Source organism: Triplophysa dalaica, chromosome 3, assembly GCF_015846415.1.
Source record: "Triplophysa dalaica isolate WHDGS20190420 chromosome 3, ASM1584641v1, whole genome shotgun sequence".
Taxonomy (NCBI): Eukaryota; Metazoa; Chordata; class Actinopteri; order Cypriniformes; family Nemacheilidae; genus Triplophysa; species Triplophysa dalaica.
Genome location: NC_079544.1, coordinates 9,645,580 through 9,670,882, shown reverse-complemented (window position 1 = coordinate 9,670,882; position 25,303 = coordinate 9,645,580). Strand labels below are relative to the sequence as shown.

Here is a 25,303-nt window from a genome sequence, read left to right as displayed (position 1 = left end):
TATAAAATATGGCTTTTTGTCCAGAAACCACTTCAAAGTGACAATCCATAAATTAACCAATGACTTTAACCCTGAAAAAACACATTTTGTGCAAAAAGTGCCCACTAATAATTAATCGGATTCGGAAAGCTGAGTAGGTATTTTCCACTCGTTTATGAACTTCATTCTTTCAACTGTAGATTGATTGACAGGTCAGGTCTGGGATAGATAGATAGATAGATAGATAGATAGATAGATAGATAGATAGATAGATAGATAGATAGAGGTTAAACTGAACCAATAAGGGCTGGGTTAAGGAATAACATGTTTATGACTACTATGCACTTCACATTATTTTCGAACATTTTGAAATAACTTGACTAATCAAAAGAAAACAAAAGAAAACCCAAGCTGCATTTTTCTCCGGTCTAACCCGTTCAAAAGAATCCCAATCTGGCAACACTGGTGACAAGTGTGTTTAACTCAGTTATCTCGATTGTCTTTCCTAAATGCAGAACTCAACACAACACAACCATTTGAATGACAATGACCTTTTTGTCCCTAGATAGCTGCTTGTTGTTTTTCTTATAATTTTGCTTAAATTAGTTGTTTAGGCCCGCTCCAATGTTAATGAGTATATGTCTTACCATCCAAGCTGTCATTGCCAAAGTAACATGACCCATTTCAATTTTCCTCAAACCTTTGGGAATTTCTGAAGATAATCCTAATGTGTGAGCATTGTGAAATAACACAAAAAACTCATACAGAGAGAACACACCAATTGTTTTCCACAAGAAATTGTTGTACTGCTTTGACAAGACATTCCCGTTGTCGGTTACTTCAAAAAGTATGTTGTACTGTAGGTTTTTAATATCAATTACTTCACTGATATTACATTATCTTAACATATCCACAGAAGTAAGCTCTGATAAGTGGAATGTGAAGCCATAGGTCATTTCGTTTTTATCCTATAGGATCCATCATCACAGTGCCACAGTTTATTCTCAAGAACTTGATATTTATTATCTGAAACATGGGCAGATTTTGTCCACACTGTAGCTTCTTGGGCTATCTCTATGTAAACAAAATAAGAGGTTCTCCAGATACAAGACCGTGATAACCCATGCCTTTATGTACAGTCAGCCTGGAAAGATACAAAATGCAAATTCATCTCTCTGTGTTTTATCATTCACAGGTATTTCACAAAGGAAGGCTATTAGAAAAAACAGAAAAAAATAAAACCATGTACTGCAATAAAAAAGTTTCTACTGATTTGGTGTCCCATCTATGTGTTTATGCAGTTTGACATCAGAGTCTTGTTTTATAATTGGCACATTACAACATTTAGACTGCATTGACAGTGAAGAGAGAAAGGTATAAACAAATGTCATGGTCATTTTGTTCAAAACTGCAATTACACATCCAATTTCTTTTGATCATAAGATCTTTTTAATCAGGATCTAAATAGCACTTTTTAGAATTTGCAACAACAGCTTAAAAAGGGAGATTTTGGTTGAGCATACTGTGACTCTATTTTTGTCTACATAGAAATCTAATGTTATGACCAGCTTTCTCATTTTGTCTTTGATCTATGCTGTCTCAAAATGTGAACTGTCAGGTATATTTCAGAAAGGCAAGATGTAAGACTTGTTTTTTTCACCTCTTCATTTTTACAATAGATTTTTTTGTCAGTTTGTTGTTATTTTTCAGCAAATTATTGCTAAATTTAGGTATCATTTGTACACAAGAACAGAATTTGGCAAATGCAGACTCAAACATAGTTTTGACTTCTAGGTCGGTTTCATTGGGACTTAACCTATAATGATAGGTTTCTTTCTCATTTCATAATAATTTATCAAATGGTTTACCACCATATCAGTAATTGACAATAATGTAATACCCTTATGATGGTGAACTGTAAAACATATACTGTGATTTAAAGTTAGGCTTTGGTTAGAAATCCACTGTCTTAAAAATAGTCTAAACAAATACACAATCCATACATATTAAATCATTACACAGAAGTGTGCTTACTAAATGCATTACCCTTTGTTGCCTTATGTTGTCTAAGTTTTTCAAATAAAAAATGGAAAATGCTGAAATGTCTCAGATGCTGGAAAGTGGACTGATGCTTGCGGTCAGTTACCATAAATTCTAATCTGTGACAAGTACATCATCAAACACATAACATCGTCAGTTGCTCCAGGATTATGAGAGAATTTAGGACCATAGACCACTGAGATGTCGGGAAAATACAAGTGAACAGAAGAGACCGATTTTAACTCTAAGCTGCCTTAACGGTATATTCTGAAAAGTGCAAATGTGAGCCTCAATAATGTCTCCATAAACATTGCGTCTATCAGATAAATTCTCTTAATGAAGATCTTAAAATATCTTTCGTGATTTGTTGTTCATCCTACTTCTTACGGATTCTTTAATCTCTTTGTAGAAGATTTAATTTATAGGTAGAACAAGGAATGCATTTAACAAACATTACCACATTACTGCACCTCTATATTTGCAGCTCTAAAAATACTATCCAAGGAATCTCTGTAAAAAATAAATGAAAACGAAAAAGACACGCATACATTCGAAAAACCACCCACAATCCATTCGTTACAGTTGCACTGAAACATGCAAGGTTTAAATCTCACTTCTGTCATACATTTGTGCCTACCACAGCATTTAGCAATGTCAATTCTAAAATGCAGCCTCTCTTAAACATGAAGACTTGGAAGCTCAGATTTCGTTTAAATTAACATGTTACCTTCCCATCTTGAGTATGATTCCCTAAAACCTTCTCTCTTCTCTCTCTCTCTCTCTCTCTCTCTCTCTCTTTGCTTTCTTTCGTAACTGGTGGAAGTATTGAAAGGCTGTGGAAAGTAAGAGAAGACTGCGACAGAATTGATGGTATTTGCTAAGACAAACTAGTTTGAATGTCTTATAGAGGAATGTATCTGAAAAAGGAATGCAATGCTTGTGTCAACATCGTACAAAAACTCGCTCCGAAATTTGAAAATGAACAACCCTCCACAATCTATACATTCAGGCACTGGAAAAAATAACATGCCAATATGTAACTTAAAAAAGGTTCGTTGCACCCAATGTCCCTTAAAGGAGCAAGGGAACTGAACCCTTAAGTTGGCATTCCTGCATTATTCTACTCAGTAGTAAGGTCGTGTGCTCCTTCCTCTCCAGCTCAACACTGAAGTGATCACAGGGCACCAGGAGGTGCTCTTGGTGCCCATCCTGGCATGCAGGTAGAGTCTTACAGAACCAATGAATCTGTGGGTGCGTCGCTCCTCCATGTTGTGCATTGGTTCACTCTGGCAGGGGTTGCTTGTGATCTCGAGTTCTAAGGACCAGTTTCCCGGACTCACTCCAGCTTGCTGAACTTAGTCTTGTAAATATATGAGGGCTTTACAAAAAAGCTAACTTGAACAGCCATACAATGGCTAAACATAAACCATATACCTACTAATTTGATAATTCTTCTCTACTTGTTATTAATACGAGTCCCCGGTCTCGGTCCGATCAGCTTACGTGAACAAGTCTTAGAGCTTTGGAAGCGACGAGCAGGTCCGAGCCAGTGTTAGCCGCTGTCGGAGGAAGTGTGTGGGGCAGTGGAGGGGGAGCGGCGCCGTCTGGAGGGGGTCCAGGATCGCTCCGAGCCTAGCGAAGCGGGGCGGAAGCGGTGCACGAAGCCGTCCAGGAGGTCCTGCTGCTGCTGAGTTATGGCTTGGGAGATCAGACAGGGTAGAGCCTGTAGGCTGCCGGTGACGGCGTCCAGCTTGTCCTCCAGTGTGCCAATGCGCTTGTCCAGCTCCTCGCTGCGCTCCTGCAGCTCCGACACCAGGTCGTACATCACATTCTGTGTCTAGAAGAGTGCATTAAGATGGAGTGAGATGAACTGAAATCAATCGAGGAATCAATCTGTCTGTCTAGCCAGCAACTTTAGCACAACATGCATCAAATCTCACATTTGTCACATATTTATCACAATAATTCTAACAAGTGAAACGTTTCATTGTACCTTGGCCAAGTCCACCAGAGTGTTGGCCTGGTCGTGAAGTTTCCTCTGCTCCATTTTCACACTGCGGAGCCTAAGAGGAGGCAGGGTTACGGAGGGGAGGGGGGTAAGGGATTGGGAGGAGGGGGACGTTAGGGAAGAGTAACAGATTCCTGTCAGGAAGGCTTGATAAGGATGAGGGATAGAGAGAGAGTGGCCTTCATGCAAGCATTCACAGTCCTGTTTGCCATACCAGACATGCAAACCCAATCTATGAAATGTAAAGAAGAGAAAACTCTTAACTTAACGTTCAAACATGACACATCTCCTTTTGCCCCTGCAGGCACGCGTCAACCATTCACAAAAAAAGCCATCCGAGAGCCTCGTTTGTGGATGAGGTCTAGGGAAGTGGCAAACAGCTGAGGTAGAGGTTTATGTGACCGCTGAAAATGCTTGTGAGAATGGCATTGCTTGCTGTGGGCTTGGTTCTGAACAAAATTTTAAAAGAATGTGTTAATGAATTTTTTGTTGTTGTGCCATAGCAACTATGAAAGAGTACAGGGATGACTCTAACCATGAGGAGACATTGTAAGAAAGGCTGCCTTAATATCCTGCCCGTTAGGTCTTATGTCATTCCAAAGAATGCAAGTCATCCGCTCCAATCAGCGAGTCATTAACTAAATGCCAGGGTTTGACAAAATGTTTCTTAAAAATCATTATTAGCTTATTGAACTTTCAAGTATTCGAAAATAAAGATCTGGAGATGCAGGACATGGTCAGCATTCTTTCTAATGCAAAAACTCCATATCATCTTGCATCAAAGCCCCGGATGACCCTCAATATCTTTGCTTTGATGAAATCGTGACGTTTGTGCCCATGGTGGAAGGTACCACTGCTTCAACCAAGCACATGGTTGATCTATATATGAATATATATGTGCAAATTCTATACATACTCACGCACACACGAGTTGGGCTATCAATGCAAGTTAATACAGAGATTTACACGTTTGAATAATGGAATCGGTGCAAATGAACAAATCAACAGATCCAAAGATGCTTCTCCTTCAAAGGGTTCATAAAACCATACAGCATTTAGAAATGTTGCATCTTTTTCATTCTAGACTTAGAATGGAGAGAAGCAATATATGTAACCAAAATCAGCATTCAGCTTCCGACTCCATGCATATGAAACAGAGACAGGGAGGATGTGGGAAGAAGAACACAGAGGACAAAACTTACTTCTGAGCTCTGCAGTGATAGAGCAGAACGAAGACAAAACACAGTTCAAGTTTAGAAACCACAACATGTACACAACATGTGAGCCATTACACCGCACTATAACCACAAGGTAAAGGTTCGGGGAAGGAGAGGGGAGAAGGACAATCATCACATTACAAAGAATAACATGCTGATCCAGTTCTTTACTACTGTATTCATATCTATGACATGTGATTGACAGGACGTTTATATGAAGCAGCTGGATTATCAAATACCTGCCCCTTATTCGACACGACTAAAAAAAATTCTTTAAAAGCGGTTCCTTACCAAACGATACCGACTGCTCATCTGACAAGGACATAGTTGCAGATTATTATCATGAATAAAAAGCATGCAAAAACGCTGAGGCGCGAAAACGCTTTGCTTACTGGTGAATGGCCTGTAAGAACTTGCGCTGATGTTTGCGCACTTTGGCATGATCTATCTTCTTCACTAATTTGGTGTGTTTGTAGATGAGCCATGTTTCCCTGAGTACATTGGCAGCTGTGTTCTTTACCTAAGATAAAACATGAGCATCAAGCATTTCTTAGAGAAAAATAAAGCATTGAAATAGAATGCAAATTTCTCAGTCTCTTACTCGTTTACAAAGTTGGGTGTCCATCATGAAATTGTGGACGTGCTTTTCGGCCTTCGTCAGTTCTAACTTTCTGGCTACCACTGCGACTACAAGGGCAGTGCAGCCAGCTCCCTACAAGAAAAGATGATGAATAGTATCTATTTTGAATATAAATAGTAACAGTAAAAAATTACATTTTTTACAACTGCATTCTTTTAAAAGATATGCACGTTAATCGTTAAAGACATACCATGATTCCTGTGAGAAGACAGACCCCTTTTCCACAGTACGTATGAGGGACCATATCTCCATAGCCAATTGATAGGAAAGTTATGGAAATCAGCCACATAGCCCCAAGAAAGTTACTTGTGACTTCCTGTTTGTCATGATACCTGGAAGAGTAAAAACAAATATAGACAGATAACCATGAAGAAAACTACGAGAAACATGTCTGGACGTTTAATTGTGACTGTGTAGCAAATTAATTTCATAAATCCCTGGTGAAGTTTTAAGTAGAAGGGTATAGAATTCAACGGTGTTTCTAATTTTATTTTTCATCTAAATAGATATTTAACCAAAACAACAGAGAAACTTACGAAAAGCAGTGGATACCGAACAATTGTAAGTAAATTATTAATTATAAAAACTAATGCTAATGAGTTTTGAAATATAACTCCAGAGACACTATAAAATACATGTGCTGATATAATATCCACATAGTGAAAACCATTAAAAACACTCATTAAAGGGGCAGTTCACCCTAAAATAAAAAAAAGGGATTCATCCTCATGCTGTCCCTGACTGTTATGTCTGTGGAGTGGAACACAAAAAAAAATATTTTGAGAAATGTCTTTGTGCCCATACAATGGAAGTTAATGGGGGACAATGTTGACCAACATTCTTCAATATATCTTCTTTTGTGTTCTGCAGAAGAAAGAAAAGTGATATAGGTTGACATAGTGGTGAGTAAATCATTAAAGAATTTTCATTTGGGGCCATTAACAGCATTTTAAATGAAAAAAGTACAAAAGATACAATGTGTATTTAATTTCCTTGTAAATTTGAATATATTTTCAATAAGAAAATAATAAAACAATACATTTTAAAAATCACTTTTTAAAATGATTTTTAAAATAATTCCAGTTAATATAAACAACAAAATTCCGATCAGGTCATAAAATAAATAAAAAAAACATAAAATTACAAGCCCTTACACACAAAAAACTACACTAGGCTCATCCACATGTCTTGTAGGAAGTTGCCCTTTTCAACAGTCTCCCAGGAAAGACCTAAGAGCAAGAGGACATTTTCTGCATTTAATGCAGTATGGAAATACTTTGAAGAGGATTATCTATATACGAGGCCCACAGGCTGTTCAACATTAATATTGAATAGCCATACGTACACCAGTTTTTGGTGATTTTTCTCTGGTGTGAAATTGTTGTAAGAATATATATTTTCCACAAGAAAGGTACGGGGAAAAATCACAGCAATTAATATTTCCTAAATGTTCCCTTCAAGGCAGCATACACAAAACACAAGAGAGGTCATGCCACTATAAGTTGTGCCTGCACAATCCAACTCTGTAGCCATGCTCCAAGAGCAAAAAAGTTGAGCTTGTTTTGTGTTTTCCCTTTAAAGAACAAACAGTGTGACCGCATTTTCACATGCGAAAAGCATAGTTACCATGCAGGCATTGTAAAGTAGAAATCCACATCCTGCATGCTGAGAATTAAGCCAGTATATTGAGAGCAGAGAGACAAACCCTATTGTCACCTGATCAGCATATTAAATGATGACAAAACGATATCAGTGTATCATTAATGTGCATTACTGAAAATGTTTTCCAGCGAGGGAATATTCTCAAAATTATGAGATCTTCCCATGTTCTGCATCACCAATGCAATGCACAGTGCTGACACAAACAATTCTCATATAGCTTCTGTCATTTCTGACTGATCTTTTTGAAGCTGGTGTCAGATCTCAAAGGTAAAAAGAGTCCTCCGTAAGCGTACCTGTCTTTACTCTGAGAAAGTTCTGATAAACGCCTTCTAGAATGCTAGGTTGATGTAAAAGAAAGTATCTCAACTACACTCTTGCTCATCGAGGTCCATTAGACTATAATTTTGGGAAGACGTCATGACCATGCAGCCATGCATTATTATTTCGCTCAATGCTGAAAACTTCTGAATCCATGAATATACTTTGGTATCAGAAGCAAAATGCTGCTGGCCTTTAAAGCTCTCAATATACTGTATGCAATACTGGCATAAAATGGAAAAGAGCTGGCACCACCTTCAACTTAGATCAAGAAATCTCTCTCCAGAAAGAACCTCCCCACAGACCCCTTCACATCCCAAGTTTCCCGTACAAACTTTACAGACGGTTATTTAGCTTCAATGTTCAACAATTGTTTCATAGAACCCAGCGATGAAAAGACAATATCATACGTTTAATGACTCAAACCCTGACAGCGTGGTTAGAGGATGCAATGATGAAACAAATATAAAGACATTTAAACTTGTTCACCCATGTAAACTAAGTGGCCACCACATTGCTGTCCATCAGGATAGTAGATTCATTCTCAACTCACATTGTATGTTAGAGGCTTTGGAGTGACAATTAAAACAGACAAACCGGTTCAAACCACCAGCTTCTTTTCACCATCATCATATTAATATGCCCTAAGAGAAGATAAAATGCGTTGTGCAAAGATAATACACATAAAGAAAACACTTAAAACCAGCCAAAACCAGCCATTATCTAATCTCCGTCCTTATACAACAGTTTGGTTCATCGTGTCTACACTGGAAATGCGCTGTGTGACGTGATGGACCAGTGTGGACAGCACCCGCTTTAATGGTCTGTAAACGGTCTGTAAACAGTCTACTTTTAAAAAATGGTTAAATTGCAATTCTGTTAACAAACTGTCAGCGTATTATTTGAACATCCGACAAACATGGAATAATGCATGGAATTGAATGCACAATTTGAGATTTGAAACTGCCAGAGTCATGCAATATTTTCTGGAAAAAGAGGACAGGGTGAGTACGGAAAAACGACTGAGAGATGGAAACTGTGAAACAATGAGCTCGAGTGAAAATGATAAGCCAACGTTGCAAACAGCAGAAAATGTTCCTTCGACGTCTCAACCCTTCCTCCATGTTCCCATCCCTCCCATTCCAGACGGACTCCCTGCTCGTCCAGTCTCACACCGTTCTGCCCTTTGGACTGGCCAGTGTGCTTGCAGAAAAAAATAGTGCAGTAAAATGCCCAATTTAGCAGCACTTCATGAGAAACAAGCGCCTCTTTTGAATGACGGCAACAGTAAACATGAAGACTATCATGCTGTTTCATAGTTTACCAGAAGTGGGCGCCCGGTCTAGTCTAAAACCTTCTTTTCTCTTTGAAGAGACTGTGCTAGAATGGACAGCATCATTTTCACCTGTTTGTGCTTAAAATGGTCATCCAAAAGTGGCGCCATTAAACCAATATGTTAGTCATTCATGTTTCTCTGTGTGGAATTCTCTTAAAAAGTTAAATGTTTGAGAACAATGGTTTGAACTAATCATAACGACAGCATACATTGAATATGTGTGTCATGTTAAAAAACAAAAACACAGCACAGTTGGTATCCAGGTTTTGCCAAACCTTGTGTGCTGGGGCGTATTTTGGTTCAATAACAGTTGCTAAAGGAATAATAGAAAAAAGAGTTGCCCTCAGGCCTGTTTGTAAAGGTGATTTGAAGGAGCTGCTCCATTTTAACACAAACTCTCTCCTCCTCCCTCCCTCCTACTCCTAAGCACTTTAGAAAAGAGACGCTTGATTCACAGGGCCTGCGCAAATCATAGCTTTCCAAACCATTAGTGCATTTGCGTTGGACAAACTTCTCTTTTTGCGGATGGTGCCACATTCACGCATTATTATTTTCAAAACGAAATCCCACCCCCTCCCCGTCTTAGAGCAGCAGTGGCACCAGCTCAATGAACAATGGTAGGTTTTTCCACGGCTAGAGAACAAGGACTCACATGGCATCCCTATGGAGCAGCATAGAGAGGGAAATAGAAAGTACAACAGTGAATTATAGTCACACACACATACACTCAACCTCCTCCCATACGTTCACACAAGCGCACGCTCAACGCAAATTACTCACGCAAGGAAAAAACAGAGAGTGGGCAGCATCGTGTCGTGCATTGCGGCTGATGAGACTGGGGTGCGGAGTGCCGGGTAGTGTTATGGTGTAACATCAACCTTCACCTCTTTTACCACTCCAAACTCTTCGTTATTGCCTGGTTGGTCTAATGTAAACCCACCGTGAAAATAAATAGCCAGAGACCAGGAGAACCAACTCGTGAACAAATCTTTTAAAGCGAAAATCCTCTTCTGGCTAGAGATGATATTAACATTGACGGCATTCCTTTGACTTGCATGCAAAAAGACAACATTTATACTGTACATGCGCACGAGATTTCTAAAGAAGCTTTTGTGTGGTAAAGACCCAATTATGTAAAAATTTTGTCAAGCTTGGGTCTCTTGAAAAGAGATTATTTGTTATATGTGTGTTCAAAGCATGTCTGAAGGTTAATTTATACTAATGGGCGATTAGACGTCCTTTAGATAAAAAATTGCACTGACGCTTTTGTTCTTCTAAGGTATTTGGGGATATTTCACCTGATCTTGATCGGAAAAAAACATCTTTTAAGGCATGCTAGATAAACTAAGGCTGTCAAATTTATTCTTGACAATTAATGATTCATAATAAACAGCTAAATAAGAGACCATATCAAAGTGATTTTTTAATCATTTACTATTTATGGGTATGTGTAAAATTATAATTTTCTTTCATTCTCTGAACTAACAATATTTCTCCAAAATGTCAAATGAATATATTGTTTCCATTTGCAGAAAATAGATGCTCTGAGACCTCATATAAAACAGTGAAGAATTGGATTTTCTATGTGTTTTTATCACAGTTTTCATGTGTCTTATCATACTGTAAGTCTTTCACATTGATGTTGGATGACTTTATGTCACTCGTGTGGTTTTCTTTTGTCTCAATTTAACAGACACCATACTGTAATAACCGCATCTTAATACATCTAGAAATGATAATTAAATGAAAATTTGGCATGTTTTTTAATGTTTTTGCTTATGTATGTGTGTATGCCATGTATATGTATATGTATAAGTAGTGCGCATAAATACATACATATATTATAAATATTTGCATAAACAAGTGAATTTAATGTAATAATGATTAAGTATATGATATATATTAAATTGAATATATGCAAATATAATTTATATTATGCTATAATATAAATACAAATAACACATATTAATTAAATATAAACATGTTTGTGTATAATTATGCACTGCACCCAGACATACTGTATTTATTATAAACACATTTATTTTGAAATTGATTAATCGCAATTAATGACAGCCCTAGTATCAACACAAGCCAAAGTTGCTTTAGTTTGATTTGGAGAAAACGGTTCCACTGAATTAATTAGAAGTATGGTAAGGGTTGGAGAGGTAAATGTGAGGAGAAGCAAGTAAGAAAAAAATGAAAAAACTTAAACTGAACACACACAGTTCAGACATGAAGTGATTATTGTCTTTTAATCGTCAATGTAACCCATTCTGCACAGTGCTGGAGCCCAACAAAGCTATGTATTGATAGAATAGCTAATGTCCATTTGTTAGCGTGTGTTAATGTGTCGAAATCTACACTGCCTCATGGGATGAGATCATGATGATGCGGTTTTTGATGATGCAAGGGGCCCCTCAGATTACCAAAACAAATCATTCCGTAAACAAACAATTAGCCAGTCATGAATTATTTAACAATTTCTAATACAGCTTACAAAACATGGACATGGATTTGTGGTGCAGTCACAGAGCTGATGGGAGAAAAAGCACCTCATTCAAGCAGCGTGAGGCTGTTAGAGAAGCTCCTGGAGGGAATGAAAGTGAGTGGGAGATGCTGATAGAAAAGCAGAACACAGAAAGACAGAACAAGAGATCGTGAGAGAGAAAGAGCTTGGTGGGTGGGGGGATTTGTAGCTGTGCTTGGGATAACGGTCGCCGTGGTGCCATACCTCTCACAGACCCGAACAGTCCAGGCTGCGATGATCCACGAGGAGATACTGAAGACCAGCAGCACGGTGCCAGGGCAGATGGTCATGAGGGTTTTCATGACGAAGCGTGTGTTGAAGTTGATCTTGTTGAGGGCACCTATACTACGCGAAGACGCGTCGGTGAATAGCTTGCTATGGAGGAGCATGACCCGGCCAATCAGGTAGAGGCGGAGGAACATGGGGATGGAAAGGATGATGTCTACGTCGGCGTCGGCCACAGAGGGCACGTAGGTGAAGGCCAGCCGGGCTGTCCACGTGAAGACATAATGGCCCGGGATTGGGTGAATGGCACACACCAGCAGCTCTAGTACTATGAAGAAAATACGCTCGTACGTCATGGCTATCCTCCAGTCGTCCGCCCCGTTGTCCACCATGAACAGCTGTGTCACAAAAAGACAGTGTGTCATTTTAAAAATTTAAAAATTTATATATATATATATATATATATATTTAGTTGTCTTTAGAGGCATTTAATAAATGTTTAAAAAGTTATCAGAAATTACACACTTCACTTTATAAATAAATAATACATTAAAAGACAATCAACTTTAATATTCATGTTTAGTTTAGTTTAGTACTCTCTTAGGCTTTAGGCTCTATAGCATAAGACTAACCTGTATTTCCCGAGCGTGGTACATTATTATAAGACCAAGCAAAATAACAGTGGAAAGGCTGATAAGGCATTTCAGTGCAAATGAATATGAAGATTCCTGCAGCAGGAGAAAAAATACACACCATTAGTATTCCACTAGAAAACCTGGGGCCGGTTGCATAAACTTCTTAGACTAGTCTCACAAGTTAGTCGTCTCATTTATTCAAGAACACCTTAATAACTTCAAGTTAGTTACATTAAAAGGTAGATTGGTCCAATTGAAATCTGAAAGCTAAGACTGATGAGTCCTAAATAATTGCTAGTAAGTGAGACAGAGTCTTAATTAGTGGCTAAGTTTATGCAACTGGCCCATGTGTACAGGCCAAAGATTATACAGGACACCCACCTACTCAAATTATAAACTTTTACTTGGTAAATGAAACATTTGAGATGAATAGACGCTGTCTAAACCATCTGCGTCACAAAACACTGCATTGCTTCACCCTGGAGGAGCTGAAGATCCCACTGTGTCAGGATATAAATGCATGTATCTATATTACTCCCCATGGCAACAAATGAACCCGATCAAAACATCCCATTAGGTTGAGGTTTATTTGACTATCAAATACATACTGTTAACATGTTATGTACAGGTATGTTTAAAGTACTCAGACACAGGACTAAGATTTTTACTTCTTTGCTGAAGGAGATAACATATTTACGAAATGCGCTCTGTAGTGAAGTTTGTCGGATTGGGGCTACTGTAGAAACAACATGGCGAATACCATGTAAGGGCACCCGTGGTGTGTGTGAAATAGAAATAGCTCATTCTAAGTTAATAAAAAACATAAAGCTTCATTATGTAAGGTCTTTATACACCTCTGAAGACATAGTTATGTTTAATATTTTGCATTTCTGTCAATAGGTCCTCAAAATAAAATACACATTAGACCTTTACTGTGTTAATAAAAGAGTACAACGGATAAAAAATTATATTAATTATACATTTCAGTGTTTTATTAAAACAATTTATCTTCATGTGTTAACTTTTATTAAAAAAAATATTATTTTAGGAGCAACGCTCCCTATTTTTTATTATAGTACATACAGACAGGCTTTCATAGGCACACAGTAAGATTATTTCAAAGCAATTTTAGTCAAGATGTGCTAACGTATTTATTGAAATTAATTTAGAAAAGAATGAGCATAAAGATCCCAGAATCAAAATTTTATGTTCTGCCAATATAAGAAACTGAGCTGTGCATAATTTATCTAACCACAGAAAAGCAATTAAAAGATTTAATTTTAACAGTGAAATGAGACTCCCTTCTCCCTTACCCCATCTAATTTAACCCCAGGTCCCTACAGTCTCTCTAAGAGAAAAATTAGGTCTGAAATTGTTATAAATTTCCCGTGTGACAAATTACATAGTAAACTAATTAATGCACCTGTTGGTTATTACTAGAAGGGATTTTTACAAAGGTCATTTTCCCAGCAAATATATCTGGAATGTCTTTCTTTCACATTGACTTTCACCACTATTGTTCTTAGCTTTTCCTTTTTTCTTTTCCTTGCGAGATGAAGCCACGTGATAATTCAGTTGAATGTGACAGTGGCAGTGTAGCAGTTCTCTCCCACAGGGCTAGAAATAGGACAACCATTACAAAATCCTCATCTCAAGGGAGCCGAGTGGTCACAGTACCAAACACCTCATTTTGTGGACCCTGCATAAAGGATTGCTTTGGGATTTGCCCGTTACACAGGCCTACCTCAAAGTTTAAAGCATTAAAGTTATCAAGGGCCCACACAATACTGCTTGTGAAAAAGACTACAAATAAGCAGATGGGAAAAGCAACAGCTACTCCACATTCTATGTGCCAAGAACAAATATTAATGTGATATCTGTAAACACTCTATTCTGTATACAGGCAAAATAATTCATGAGGAATGACTTATATGTACGCAGAATCAGCATTCAACATGCATATTTTGCCTCTTTGTATGATTAAAATGTTATGCTCAACTGACAGCATTTGTGCCATGAAGCAAGAAAAAAATTATTTTAAACTGTCCATTAATGTTAAAATACACACTGTTTTAAAACATAATTATACACAACACGGACTATGTATAACTTACATAGTAACTTAACTTATATCCAATATTACAACTCTTATGGGATGAATGTAACACTGGTAAAGTACTACAGGATATAACGTTACACAAAAAAATGTATCACACCAATACGATGTTACCATGTTTAATGATTACATTATGTGGCTATACTTTTCAAATTGTTTTCATTTTAGGATTTAATATTTATGGACTTGCCCCATTGAGGGGTGCCCAAACTCTAGGACCCTGCACCTGTTACAGTACAGTGCATTAATGTTGTTTAGCAATCAATAAACATCCTTCACTATACTCACACATAAATATATAGTTTATTATTTATAGTATTAATATTGCATTAACTTTATTGTATGATCTTATAAATTCATATTAAAATCATGCAACACATTTAACTTTGTATCAAATTCATAGACAAATTGACTCACTTATTAATGTGTATGAATTGACTTCCATAACTTTGCTGTATTTGGCTGTATCAGGGAAGGTTTCAGTTGTTTTCTACAATAGTGTGTTCAAGGGCCTCCTAGGAAGTGTTTGTGTATTTAGTTCCACAGAGAATCATGGGAAATGTAGTTTGGTTGCTCAAGCCTGTCAGAAATGTATCTCTATTTTTTTATTAACAGTAAAGAAATTACAAACTATACTCTAACTGTCAGCAGGTCTGATGTAAAGCATGTGTGGTCGAAACATGTTTTTGAAAGTCGATTAAAACTTTTAAGATTTTTGATGCTTTGGCTTTGTGTATCCATATACTCATTTCAAGCTGATGCGTGCTTTTTCTAACTGTCAGCGTTCAAAATTGTAATGTTTGATTGAAATGATATTTGTATTTTGCACAATTAATACTAATTGTCATGATCTCAAGACTAAGAGAAAATCCAGTTACGAGTTTCCCACTCGTAAATACAAATTTGTGGGGAATCGTCACCTTTTCACCTCTCATACCCATGAAGTATTTTTTTAATCAATTTTAAATAAATCAAGTAAAAGTTCAAATATTATTTCAGTAAAAGTGCCACAAATGCTTTCAGTTTAGCTTAAATCAATACAGAGTAGTGTTTAAAAGAGTGTTTAAAGAAAAACAGAAACCACCTACCTTAGTGTAAACCCCCCAGGAGAGTTCCGTCTCTGTTACCATTACAACGATTCCAAACATACCAAATATCAGGGCATAGTCACTAAGCCGCTTGCGCTTCTCAAAAAGAGCCCTCCTGTGGCCCAACTTGTAGCCAATATCTTTATTTTTCTTCTGTGGTGCAGTGCCGCTCTCTCTGACCAAGCTCTCATTGGACGCTTTGCTGGGGTCCTCGCCGCCGCCGCCCTTGGAGACGACCACTTCCAGGCCGGAGCTGTGAAGAGTCTGGAGCGGCTGGGTCTCAGAGTCATGCTCTGCTAGGTTGCGTCGTGACGCCGCCAGGCTGCCCAGCGGTCTTACCACTCCTCCATTGTACTTGCAACTGTTCATGGCTATCTGAGGGAGTGAGTGACTGCTCTCGGAGAGGGAGGGCTCGGATCCAGCATGGCTCAGCTTTGTTCGCTCAGCATGTGCCTGTCAGCAAAAATCCAATACAGACAAATAAGTGTCAGCAGCATGTAAAATGAAATAGGCATTAATCTACTCTGTTGGCCCTTTTCCATGACCACAGCTTCCCAAACCACGAGTCCTTGGTGGATCTGGTGTAGCATCTTGACTGCACAGCGCAATCACTTAATGTACCAGAAACTATTCCTGGCATACAGTATCATGAAAAGGGAGATTTCACCCAAAGTAAAAATTTTGTTGTCATTTTTCAGCCTCATGTTGTTCAAAACCTGCATATGACACTTTCCTCTGTGGAAAACAATGGAAGATATTATGAGAAATGTCTCAGGGTTGTTTGGCTACCGACATTCTTCAAAATATCTTCTTTTGTGTTATACAGAAAAAAGGAAAACATACGCATTTGGAATTACATGTGGGTGAGTAAAGTATGACAGAACATTCCTTTACCGATTGGGTGTATATGAGCTTACAGTCCCATCAGAAGAAGTTCAACATTAACAAACAGTAATGTGTTGCTTTTGCCTTCTTTTGTTTTATAATGCATTATCATATATAAAATTACTATTAACTAAAAAAAAATTCTGACATAATGGAAGGCCATAAACATTGGTCGTAATATTATTTAATTATTGCAGATTTGTTTTGCACTAATTTGTATTTAGTGATTGCATTTTCCATGCACTAAACGTAGATTGTGAAGTACATACAACAGAAATAATGTGTTTTTTATTTTCTGTGCTTTGAGATATTAAAGGAGAATATAAATTGTTTAGTGACAAAAGAGACAATTCATTCTATTCCAATATCCACATAAACTGACACATCTTACACTTTTAAGCCTGCATCATGAAATTAATCATAATTACTTATTTGAATGTATTACAGTAACAGCCTTATATTGTTATTTTAAGTCGTAGCTTCTCCTTAATAGGCTTAACAAAGCAAAAATCTAAATCTTTCTAATTACTCCCTATAGAACCTGCTAAAGTACACCCTGAAGTACTGGTTGGGAATCTATATACTAAACAGTCTATATCTCTGCATGTGAAAATAGAAAGAAGGAAAACCACGGCAGAAACTCCCCATACAGAACAAAAGCGCCTGAAGGAAAGAAAGCACACAGCTCTGTGATGTGCAGAAATCGTGATGGTTAACAGCTAAGCTCCTAATATAGAGTGCTGTCATGATGTAAGACTGACTCCAGATCTGTGCTGTGCTCTGTGCTTGATAACATATTGTAGACACCTATACACTGGTACATTTCAGAGTCATTTAAAACCTTTATCTGACAATATGTTGTTTAGGAAGAGTTGCATTTACTATAAAGAATTACAACAGACAATCATATTCTAATCCTTTTACTGCATTTACTAATGTAATCATGTTCCACACTGGAATACATCAAATGCTGAACTTTGAGCCTAAGCCAGCTTTTAATGAAGAGGAAACATCCTTGGCTTACTAGGCTCTAAAGAGCAAGCTTTTTAAGCTGATAGACCAGCGAATTCCTGCTGCCCGCCAGCCCGTAAGCTCTTTATACACCTCTGAAGACATAGTTATGTATATTATATTTTGCATTTCTGTGCTGTCAGACAGAGCATCAGTACCCGGTTATAAAAACCCGGTTATAAAAATTAGGTACCGCCAACTTTTTTAATTTTAGGTACTGACTTGGACCCAAAGTACCGTTTCTTTCGACAACACTATGAGGGTACATGAATCTAAAATAGAAAATGACCCACATTGTTTGGCTATTTTCTTAATAAATAAGAATTGAACTGTGTCTTTAAATGGTTTGGTACACAATAGGTCTTTAGGGTAAAATCATGTACCCCCCAAAATTATGTGTTACCTGTAGAGGTACAAAAACGAACCCTTAAGGGTATCACCACAGTGACAGTAAAAGGTACAGTTGTGTGTGGTTAGGCATGCTTTTAAACAAACGTTATGTATGAATACAGCGCATTTGTAACATTAAACTTAAACTTAATTTGATATTATAATAAATTATTATAATGTCACTTAGCCCTGGATGTAAGCTTTGTGTGTTAATAGTAATGTTCTATGCAATAATAATAAAGTCAATAACGAAGTAAAAAAAATGTTGAGATGTTTTTGAGACATGCAGAATGCAGTAGTTAGATCTAAGACCGAGCTGTCTTTAAATATCATTTAATTTACGCTCTCGTTGTGTCACGTCACATGGTAACACTCGTTCGTACGGTTTTCTGAACTTTCTATGGCTGTTGTGTCGAGAAACTTCATTTTCAACCATTAACTGAAATGTTCTCTAACATGGTAACAAATACAAAACGGAAGTGCGAGCATCAAACATGAAGTCACTCGCTGTAATGGCGCCCTCCATGGTGACGTCAAGGAAAAGGTGAATATGTAAGTTATTTATTATCAATCATTTTATTTCTGCTCAATTCCAAGCCCATGTGTTTTAGGAAATAAATGCGGATAAGTTTGTTCCTTCCAGACACTGTGATTATAACTGAGTTTAAAATCTCATTTAGGCATCATACACACAAACTGTACACAGGTCAACCACAGTTTTGTGAAAATAAAACAATTTGGACTTTGTAGTGTACAAGAGTGCCTCATCATTTCTGTTCCTTTAGTACTTTTATTACAGCACCATGTTACAAACAGCCTGTCAGCTAATGCAACTTTGAGTGTGTCGGATTTTTAATGTCAGTACTATTAATAGGTAGCTCTGAACATGCCGTAGAAGAGGCCACTTTGAATTTGATGGTATAAAAATCCCTGCAACTCATTGCCATTGTGTTAGCGGTGGGAGAATATGAAGATAATCTACCTTTTTACAAAAGCTATAATGCAAAAACAACACTAGAAGGCTTGTATATGGCTACAGGAGAAATCCCTCTTCAAAAGGATACATTTTGTGCAGAATGGGCTGGAGAGAGTACTTGCAGTACATTATACAAATTCACATGCTTTTCTGCTACTACATGTGTTATGCAACCCTTTAATACTGTCTTCTAAAACAACTGCGCAAGGTCACACATATGTATAAAAATCCCAGTGTATAGATTATTGTGGAATGCAAATTCACAGTCAAAATACATTTGAATGATTGTGTGCTAATATTCAAATGTGGTGGTTTAAGTATTCAAGCTATTTACACAAAAATAGCTCACAGGTATAATCTTTTCTGTGGTCAGTGTGCACTTTATATCAACTAACTGATGCCATAGAGGTATCCTGTTCTTTACAACAACAAAAATCAGTGAGTCTGTGTACCATTCGGGATCGCTAGTAAAAATAACATCACATTTATGAAAGGTATGCATATACAGTAAACATATATCCCAAACATATCCCATTACATCTACCTTTTGAGATGGTAGTCTTTCAAAGGTTAGTAACATTAGATCATGAATATTACATTTCATGCAGTCTGTTATGTTACCGTGTTTGAAAGTAAGCAGTCTGCCAAGTTGTAAGTCCGAAGGTGAATGCATAACAAAGTTATTGGAATGTAAAAAAGGTAGTCGACTCTGAATCACACAACGAGTTGTGACCAAGTCCGAGTCTCTAACCGCCATGTATCTACTAGAAATGGTCCCCGCCTCCATTTTGCTGGGTAAGCCGCGAAAATGATGATTGTGCATCATGTCTAGAACCTCTGTTCTACGTTGTGAAACTAAGTCTGTCTTATTTAAACTAGCACAGGAATAACTTCTGAGGAAAACGACACCAAAGGAGTATAACCCAGTTTTCATTTCGTCATTTCACCAAAGATTGCTTTAATAATCTTGGCGCGTTCACTGCAGGATATGTTAAACGACTATCCTTGAAAGAGGGGGCGATACCAACTTTATATGGAGCAGTTAGCTCCACCGAATCACAACCTGTAAGTGTGACTATTTATTTTTGTCTTAACTTCCAGAAATATTTGTTTAGCTAATGCATATAACGCTAACGTTAACGTGTACCGTTATTTCTGGGGTATTACAGTTTATTTATCTAGCTATGAACTCGGCTAATTTAAGTGTTCAATCTATCATCTACTATCGTCTCGAGATGGAATGGTAAAATCCCCACCATCTCGTAGGCATCCCATTTGCGATACATGATGAACGCGTTTGCCCAATCACAACAGACTACACCATCCGACCAATCACATGACACTAGGCTAAGGGATAGGAGGGGATTAGACGGATGAATCGAGTCAGTCAAGAAGTAAGGTATAACTGCCTTTTATTACAACATAATAGTGTTTTTACACCTTTTATGTACATAAACTTGTTGTTGGACACTCCATAAACCATGACCATAAAAATCATATGTTACTTACTCTTTAAGCAAATATTTTTTTATGATGTATTTTGTGTCAAAATAAGAAAGTATTAAATAGCACATCCTTCGTCTCGAATAATTTCTGGATTTTAGATTTTTCGATCTAAAATTAATCTTCTGTAATCATTTACTTAGCCTTGTGTTGATCCAAACCGGTTTGAATTTTATTCTTTCATGAAACACAAAAGTAGAAATTCCTAAGAAAACTGATGATGCTCATTTTTCCATACAATGTGAATAGGGGGCTGTCATTAACATAATGCATGATATCCTTTTTTGTTCCCGAGAAAAAAGTCGATCCAGGTTTGAAACAAGTAAATGATGTCTAAACACTGTACAGATAATACCAAGTATTGAAACCAGAAATGTTCTCATTTGATCGAGAGAAGCCATAGGAACAATATTGGTCTACATGGTGCTTTATTGTATCAAACACTGCAGTACACATCAGTTTGATAACAGCAACCCTGTGTGTACTGATATGACAATAACTCGCTGAATGTTTTCTTTGATGAAGTCTTTAATAGTTCATCCTATAATCTGTTAATTAATTACATTAGAGAGATTTATCAGTCATTTCCCATGATATTATCCCATAGCCATACTAAAGATCACTGAGCAAGAAAACTGAGGCCAGTCAAAAGGAGACTTACAAGAGAAGCAAGAGGGGAGAAGAAACGGGTAAGTGTTAAGACGTTCTAAGTAAAATATCTCTGCTCCTGGCAGCAATATCACACAAACCTCAATAGCAAAGAACTATTATGTTTCAGTCTGTGTCACTGAATATTGTAACAGAATATACTTGATCGGTCTCATTCAGTCAAAATACTTTGTGTTTAAAATGCAAAATATGAGCATGCATGAGTTTTTTTCTCAGTTGGCAGCACAATTAAAATGTTATGTTTGTTCATTGAAATGATTTTTGAGCAAAATAACCTCTCTGTGCTTTTTACTTCTGAACAAGCACACACAAAAATAACTGTTTTCCATTTTAGTTTAACTAGTCTGATTAAGAAAAAACAAGCTTATGCATTAAGTTTTCTGTAATTGCTCTACTGGGAAATCTGCCAGAGTCCAGCTGGACTAAACATTCTTAATGTAAGGATCAAAGAATCCATTTAATGATACAATCAAAAGAATTGTGGTATAAATAAACAGACCTGTGGGACATCATTGAAGGTTAGGTTATGTGTTGCCGTTCTTCAGATGTATTTTGAAAATCCTTTAGTTTGTGTTACAAGAACAGTGTCTAGCACACAATAGACCAAAATGTACAGAAGGTTTCTGACTCCACCTTGCCTGCTGTATTCTGTCCAACTGATAAGACTTGCTGCCTAAATGAATTTCCTTTGACTGTATACTTTCATTAGTGCCCTTTCCTTTAACTATCTCACATCAGATATCAAGAGTAGGCCATTTTTTGTTCGAAGAGGTCAGTTTGATTTTCTTTCTTAGCTCTCTTCCTGCTATGTCAGGTTTTAATTCGACATACAATTCTTGAAATAGAACAGTCAGTGTTTTAGGAGTTTACTAGTGAGCCTCAACATTTGAGTATCATTGCTAAAAAAGAACATGTAAGTTATTTAATAACAAAATTTGAATAAGTTTCTCTGTGTTACAGTATATGTAATTATCAAAACATTACTAATGTTTGACAAATACAAATACAGCTACCCCATCAGTCCACCATCAGTTATCGTTTTTAACATTTTGTTTGTCAAAGGAAGTACACTCTTAAAAATAAAGCTTCACGCTCCACTATGCCATAGTAGAACAGTTTTAGTCTAAATTGCTCCATGGAGATACTTTTAACATCCAAAGAACATTTCTATTTCACAAAAGGTTCTTTGTGATGAAAAAATGTTTTTTCAGATTATAAAAAGGTAAGAAAGAGATGGTTCTTTAAATAACCTTTGACTGAATGGTTATTTGTGGAACCAAAAATGGTTGCATCACTCTGAAAAGTGCTGGGTTGTTATTGACCCATGCTGGGTAATTTTTTAACCCAATATTTACACGGCATGGGTCAAAAACAACACAGCACGTTTTAGAGTGTGTGGTTGCTGTACTTATTTTTAAGAGTGTAGTGCGAAATTAAATACTTTAGTGTGCAAATTGTCCTTCTAACTTTACTAGCAATGCAAAGGTCATGGGTTTGATTCCTATGAAGCACAGAATTTTTTTTTACATCACTGGTCTGTAAATTGCTTTGGAGGAAAGCCTCTGCCAAATGCAAAAATGTAAATGTGGAAGAATCTGAACAAATGTTCAGATTGTGTGTATCATTGATTCTTCTCTAAAAAGAAAAACAATATAACAATTTATGTTGCTTTTTTCACCACAATATTTCCCCACATTGTATATATTAATACACATTTTTGCAGGCACTTTTAATTTTACTAGATATTGTTATACTTGGAAGGACTTTTGGAGGAAGAAAAGAGACTCGGCTATAACCTCCCAGGGAGATAAGACACTTTGATTGGCCTACTAAAAGGTATTTCAGGACCTGAGAGAGCGGATGAATGAGAACAGAGACACGAGTAAAGCTATAGTGGCTTCAGATAACAGGGTCACAAAAATGGAGCCCTGGGAACTGTTTGGCACTCTTGTGTTTTGAATGATAATAAAATAACGCTAGTTTTTAGGGCTCCTCACACTTTTTTAAATTGTATATTTGTAAGGGACCTTCAAGGAGGTATACTGTAAAAGAAAAAATATTTTAACTGAGAAGTAATTAAAGTACAATTTTACGAATAAAAAGCTTTTAATCATCACATAGTTGCATTTATTGATTTTTTTTAACATATTCAACCCTATTTAAACTCATTTGGCAATTGCAGTAAGGCAAAGTAGAAAATATAGCTACTTTTTGCAAGGTGGGGCATAACCATTTTAAGTATACATGTTATTAAATCTGACAAACGTCTGTGGTGGAGAGAGAGAGAGAGAGAGAGAGAGAGAGAAAGAGATTTTATGTGCGCCTGAGATGCAGTGTGCTTAATGTCATCGTGTTGATAGCCAGCGTTCCAATACACGTTTTTCTAGATCAAAACATCGAGTCAAAAGCTTAACATCACGATAACATTTAAGATTAACATAAGCAAAAAAAAACGAAAACATATGACAGGCGTGGCCATGTCCCTTAAACGCAACAGCTACTAAAGCACAGGCGTTTTCAATGATACCCTGCTGTGATGTCCATTGATAAGCCTACCTTATGTTTGCCCGTTCGGTTTTTCCGTTCCTCCTTGTCGTGGGGCTCTGGCCACAGTTGACTGCTTGAGCCGTACGGGGGACTGCTATTTTCACTACTGGAGACCGACGAGTTCCTCACCAACGAGCGTTCATTTTGCGCTTCATGATGCTGCTGCTCTGGTTGACAGAGTGCGATTTTGCTCTCCTGGTACCTGGCGTCTCGGTCACTCTGTTGCCACTGGAGGCTGTGCTTCTGCGCGTCTGCCTGCTGCTGCTGATGCTGTTGCTGCAACAGCGCCTGGTTATTTCCGCACACTTCGCCCGATCCGCCGATGCAGTAGTTGATAGGCAAGCTACTGCCCAGCAGTAATTGTCGTTGAGCCCGCAATGGAGCCTGGGGCTCAATTAATCGTCTATTTTCCTCACATGCGTCTAGCTGTCCTTGACCAGAGTTTGGAAAGAGTAGCTCGAAGGAGGGGTCCCTTTGTTGACGATCCCCTGTTTGATTATAACAGGGTTGCTGCAGCAACTGGTTTTGGTCTCGACGCCCCCCCTCCCCGACGCAATGCTGTGCGATTTCTTGGTTGTAATTAGCAATCGTTTGGCGACTATCCCGCGTATTGGAAATGCGCGAAGGCAAAGGCGGCGGGGGCAGCAGCAGCAGCAGATCAGATGGGGAGGGCTGCGGGGAAACGAAAGATTTGTGCTGAGGAGAATGGCTGCAGTGACGGCTCTGCGAGAGCCCCTCGGAATGACACTGATAGCCGGTTGAGGCCCCTCGAAAGTCCTGGTTATAATAAGGCGTCTGACGGTCACCGTGCTTTCCCTGCGCGTGGATGCTGTGACCGGTCAAAAGCACGCACTCGCTGTGCTGCGGTTCACAGTCGCGGACACCTTTTCTGGTGATGCGCTCCGGACAAGACAGTGCATGTCGGCTCTGATTCGAGGAGGTGGGACGCTCCTTTATGGATGGAGGTGGGGGCGGCAGGCTAAAGAGAGGGGCCACCGGACGAGGTTCTTCCTCCTGAAAGCGCGCTGAAATGCTCGGGCAGTCACGATCGTCCGTGTCGTCTGTCTGGTGCTGGTGGACAGCTCCCGCGTATCGATGCCGCATCCCCTCAATATCCGCGTCTTGTTGTGGTTGCCTCTTTCCCTTGTAAGGCACCGACACCCATTCATTGCGATGTTCCCCAAAAGAACCGAGCTCGCTCGTCTCATTGGTGGGTTTGATCAAGACCTGCCTCGTAACGTCATCACTAACATTAACGCCGCCCTTGTGTAAATATTGCTTTATATGTTTACAGCTGAACCTGAGGTGTGACTTGGTAGTCGTGCAAGTGAGCCGCGAAAGTTTGGTGTCTTACAATAAAAAGTTCGTAATGGGCAACAGTTGACAAGTGTTAATATGGCGTAAGATATATAAAAAATGTGTATACAATCAAAATGGATCGATAGACAATGACACGTCCCACATACATATGTCCCATTTAAAGTTTCAAATAAATAAAATTATTTGCTGCAAGTTTCCAAAGGACACTTTT

At 38.0% G+C, this 25,303-nt stretch overlaps 1 protein-coding gene across 4 annotated transcripts; it reads right to left on the bottom strand.

Moving 5' to 3' along the window:
* Positions 1 to 982: 982 nt before the first annotated feature.
* Positions 983 to 25,061, bottom strand: kcnn1a (potassium intermediate/small conductance calcium-activated channel, subfamily N, member 1a). 4 transcript variants are annotated; one of them, XR_008906206.1, is made up of 10 exons: positions 23,782 to 25,061; positions 15,792 to 16,244; positions 12,585 to 12,680; positions 11,932 to 12,350; positions 6,075 to 6,216; positions 5,846 to 5,956; positions 5,637 to 5,764; positions 5,230 to 5,325; positions 4,013 to 4,082; positions 3,792 to 3,856 (listed from the first exon to the last, which is right to left on the bottom strand). XR_008906206.1 is itself a non-coding variant. In XM_056743344.1 (9 exons), the coding sequence occupies exons 1-9, from the start codon at positions 24,874 to 24,876 to the stop codon at positions 3,572 to 3,574; spliced, it is 2,799 nt and encodes a 932-aa protein (XP_056599322.1). In that variant the 5' UTR covers positions 24,877 to 25,058; the 3' UTR covers positions 983 to 3,571. The 4 variants fall into 4 exon arrangements, 1 of the variants encoding a protein (XP_056599322.1); XM_056743344.1 differs by lacking the exon at positions 5,230 to 5,325 and having other exon boundaries at positions 983 to 3,856; positions 23,782 to 25,058; XR_008906207.1 differs by having other exon boundaries at positions 3,783 to 3,856; positions 4,013 to 5,556.
* Positions 25,062 to 25,303: the final 242 nt, after the last annotated feature.

Coding starts and splice junctions, on each gene's coding strand:
- kcnn1a (XM_056743344.1), bottom strand. CDS start 24,876: ATGCGGCATCGATACGCGGGAGCTGTCCACCAGCACCAGACAGACGAC. Junction 16,245..23,781: donor ACCGAACGGGCAAACATAAG/GTAGGCTTATCA, acceptor TTTTGCTGACAG/GCACATGCTGAGCGAACAAA. Junction 12,351..12,584: donor ACCACGCTCGGGAAATACAG/GTTAGTCTTATG, acceptor TTTGTGACACAG/CTGTTCATGGTGGACAACGG.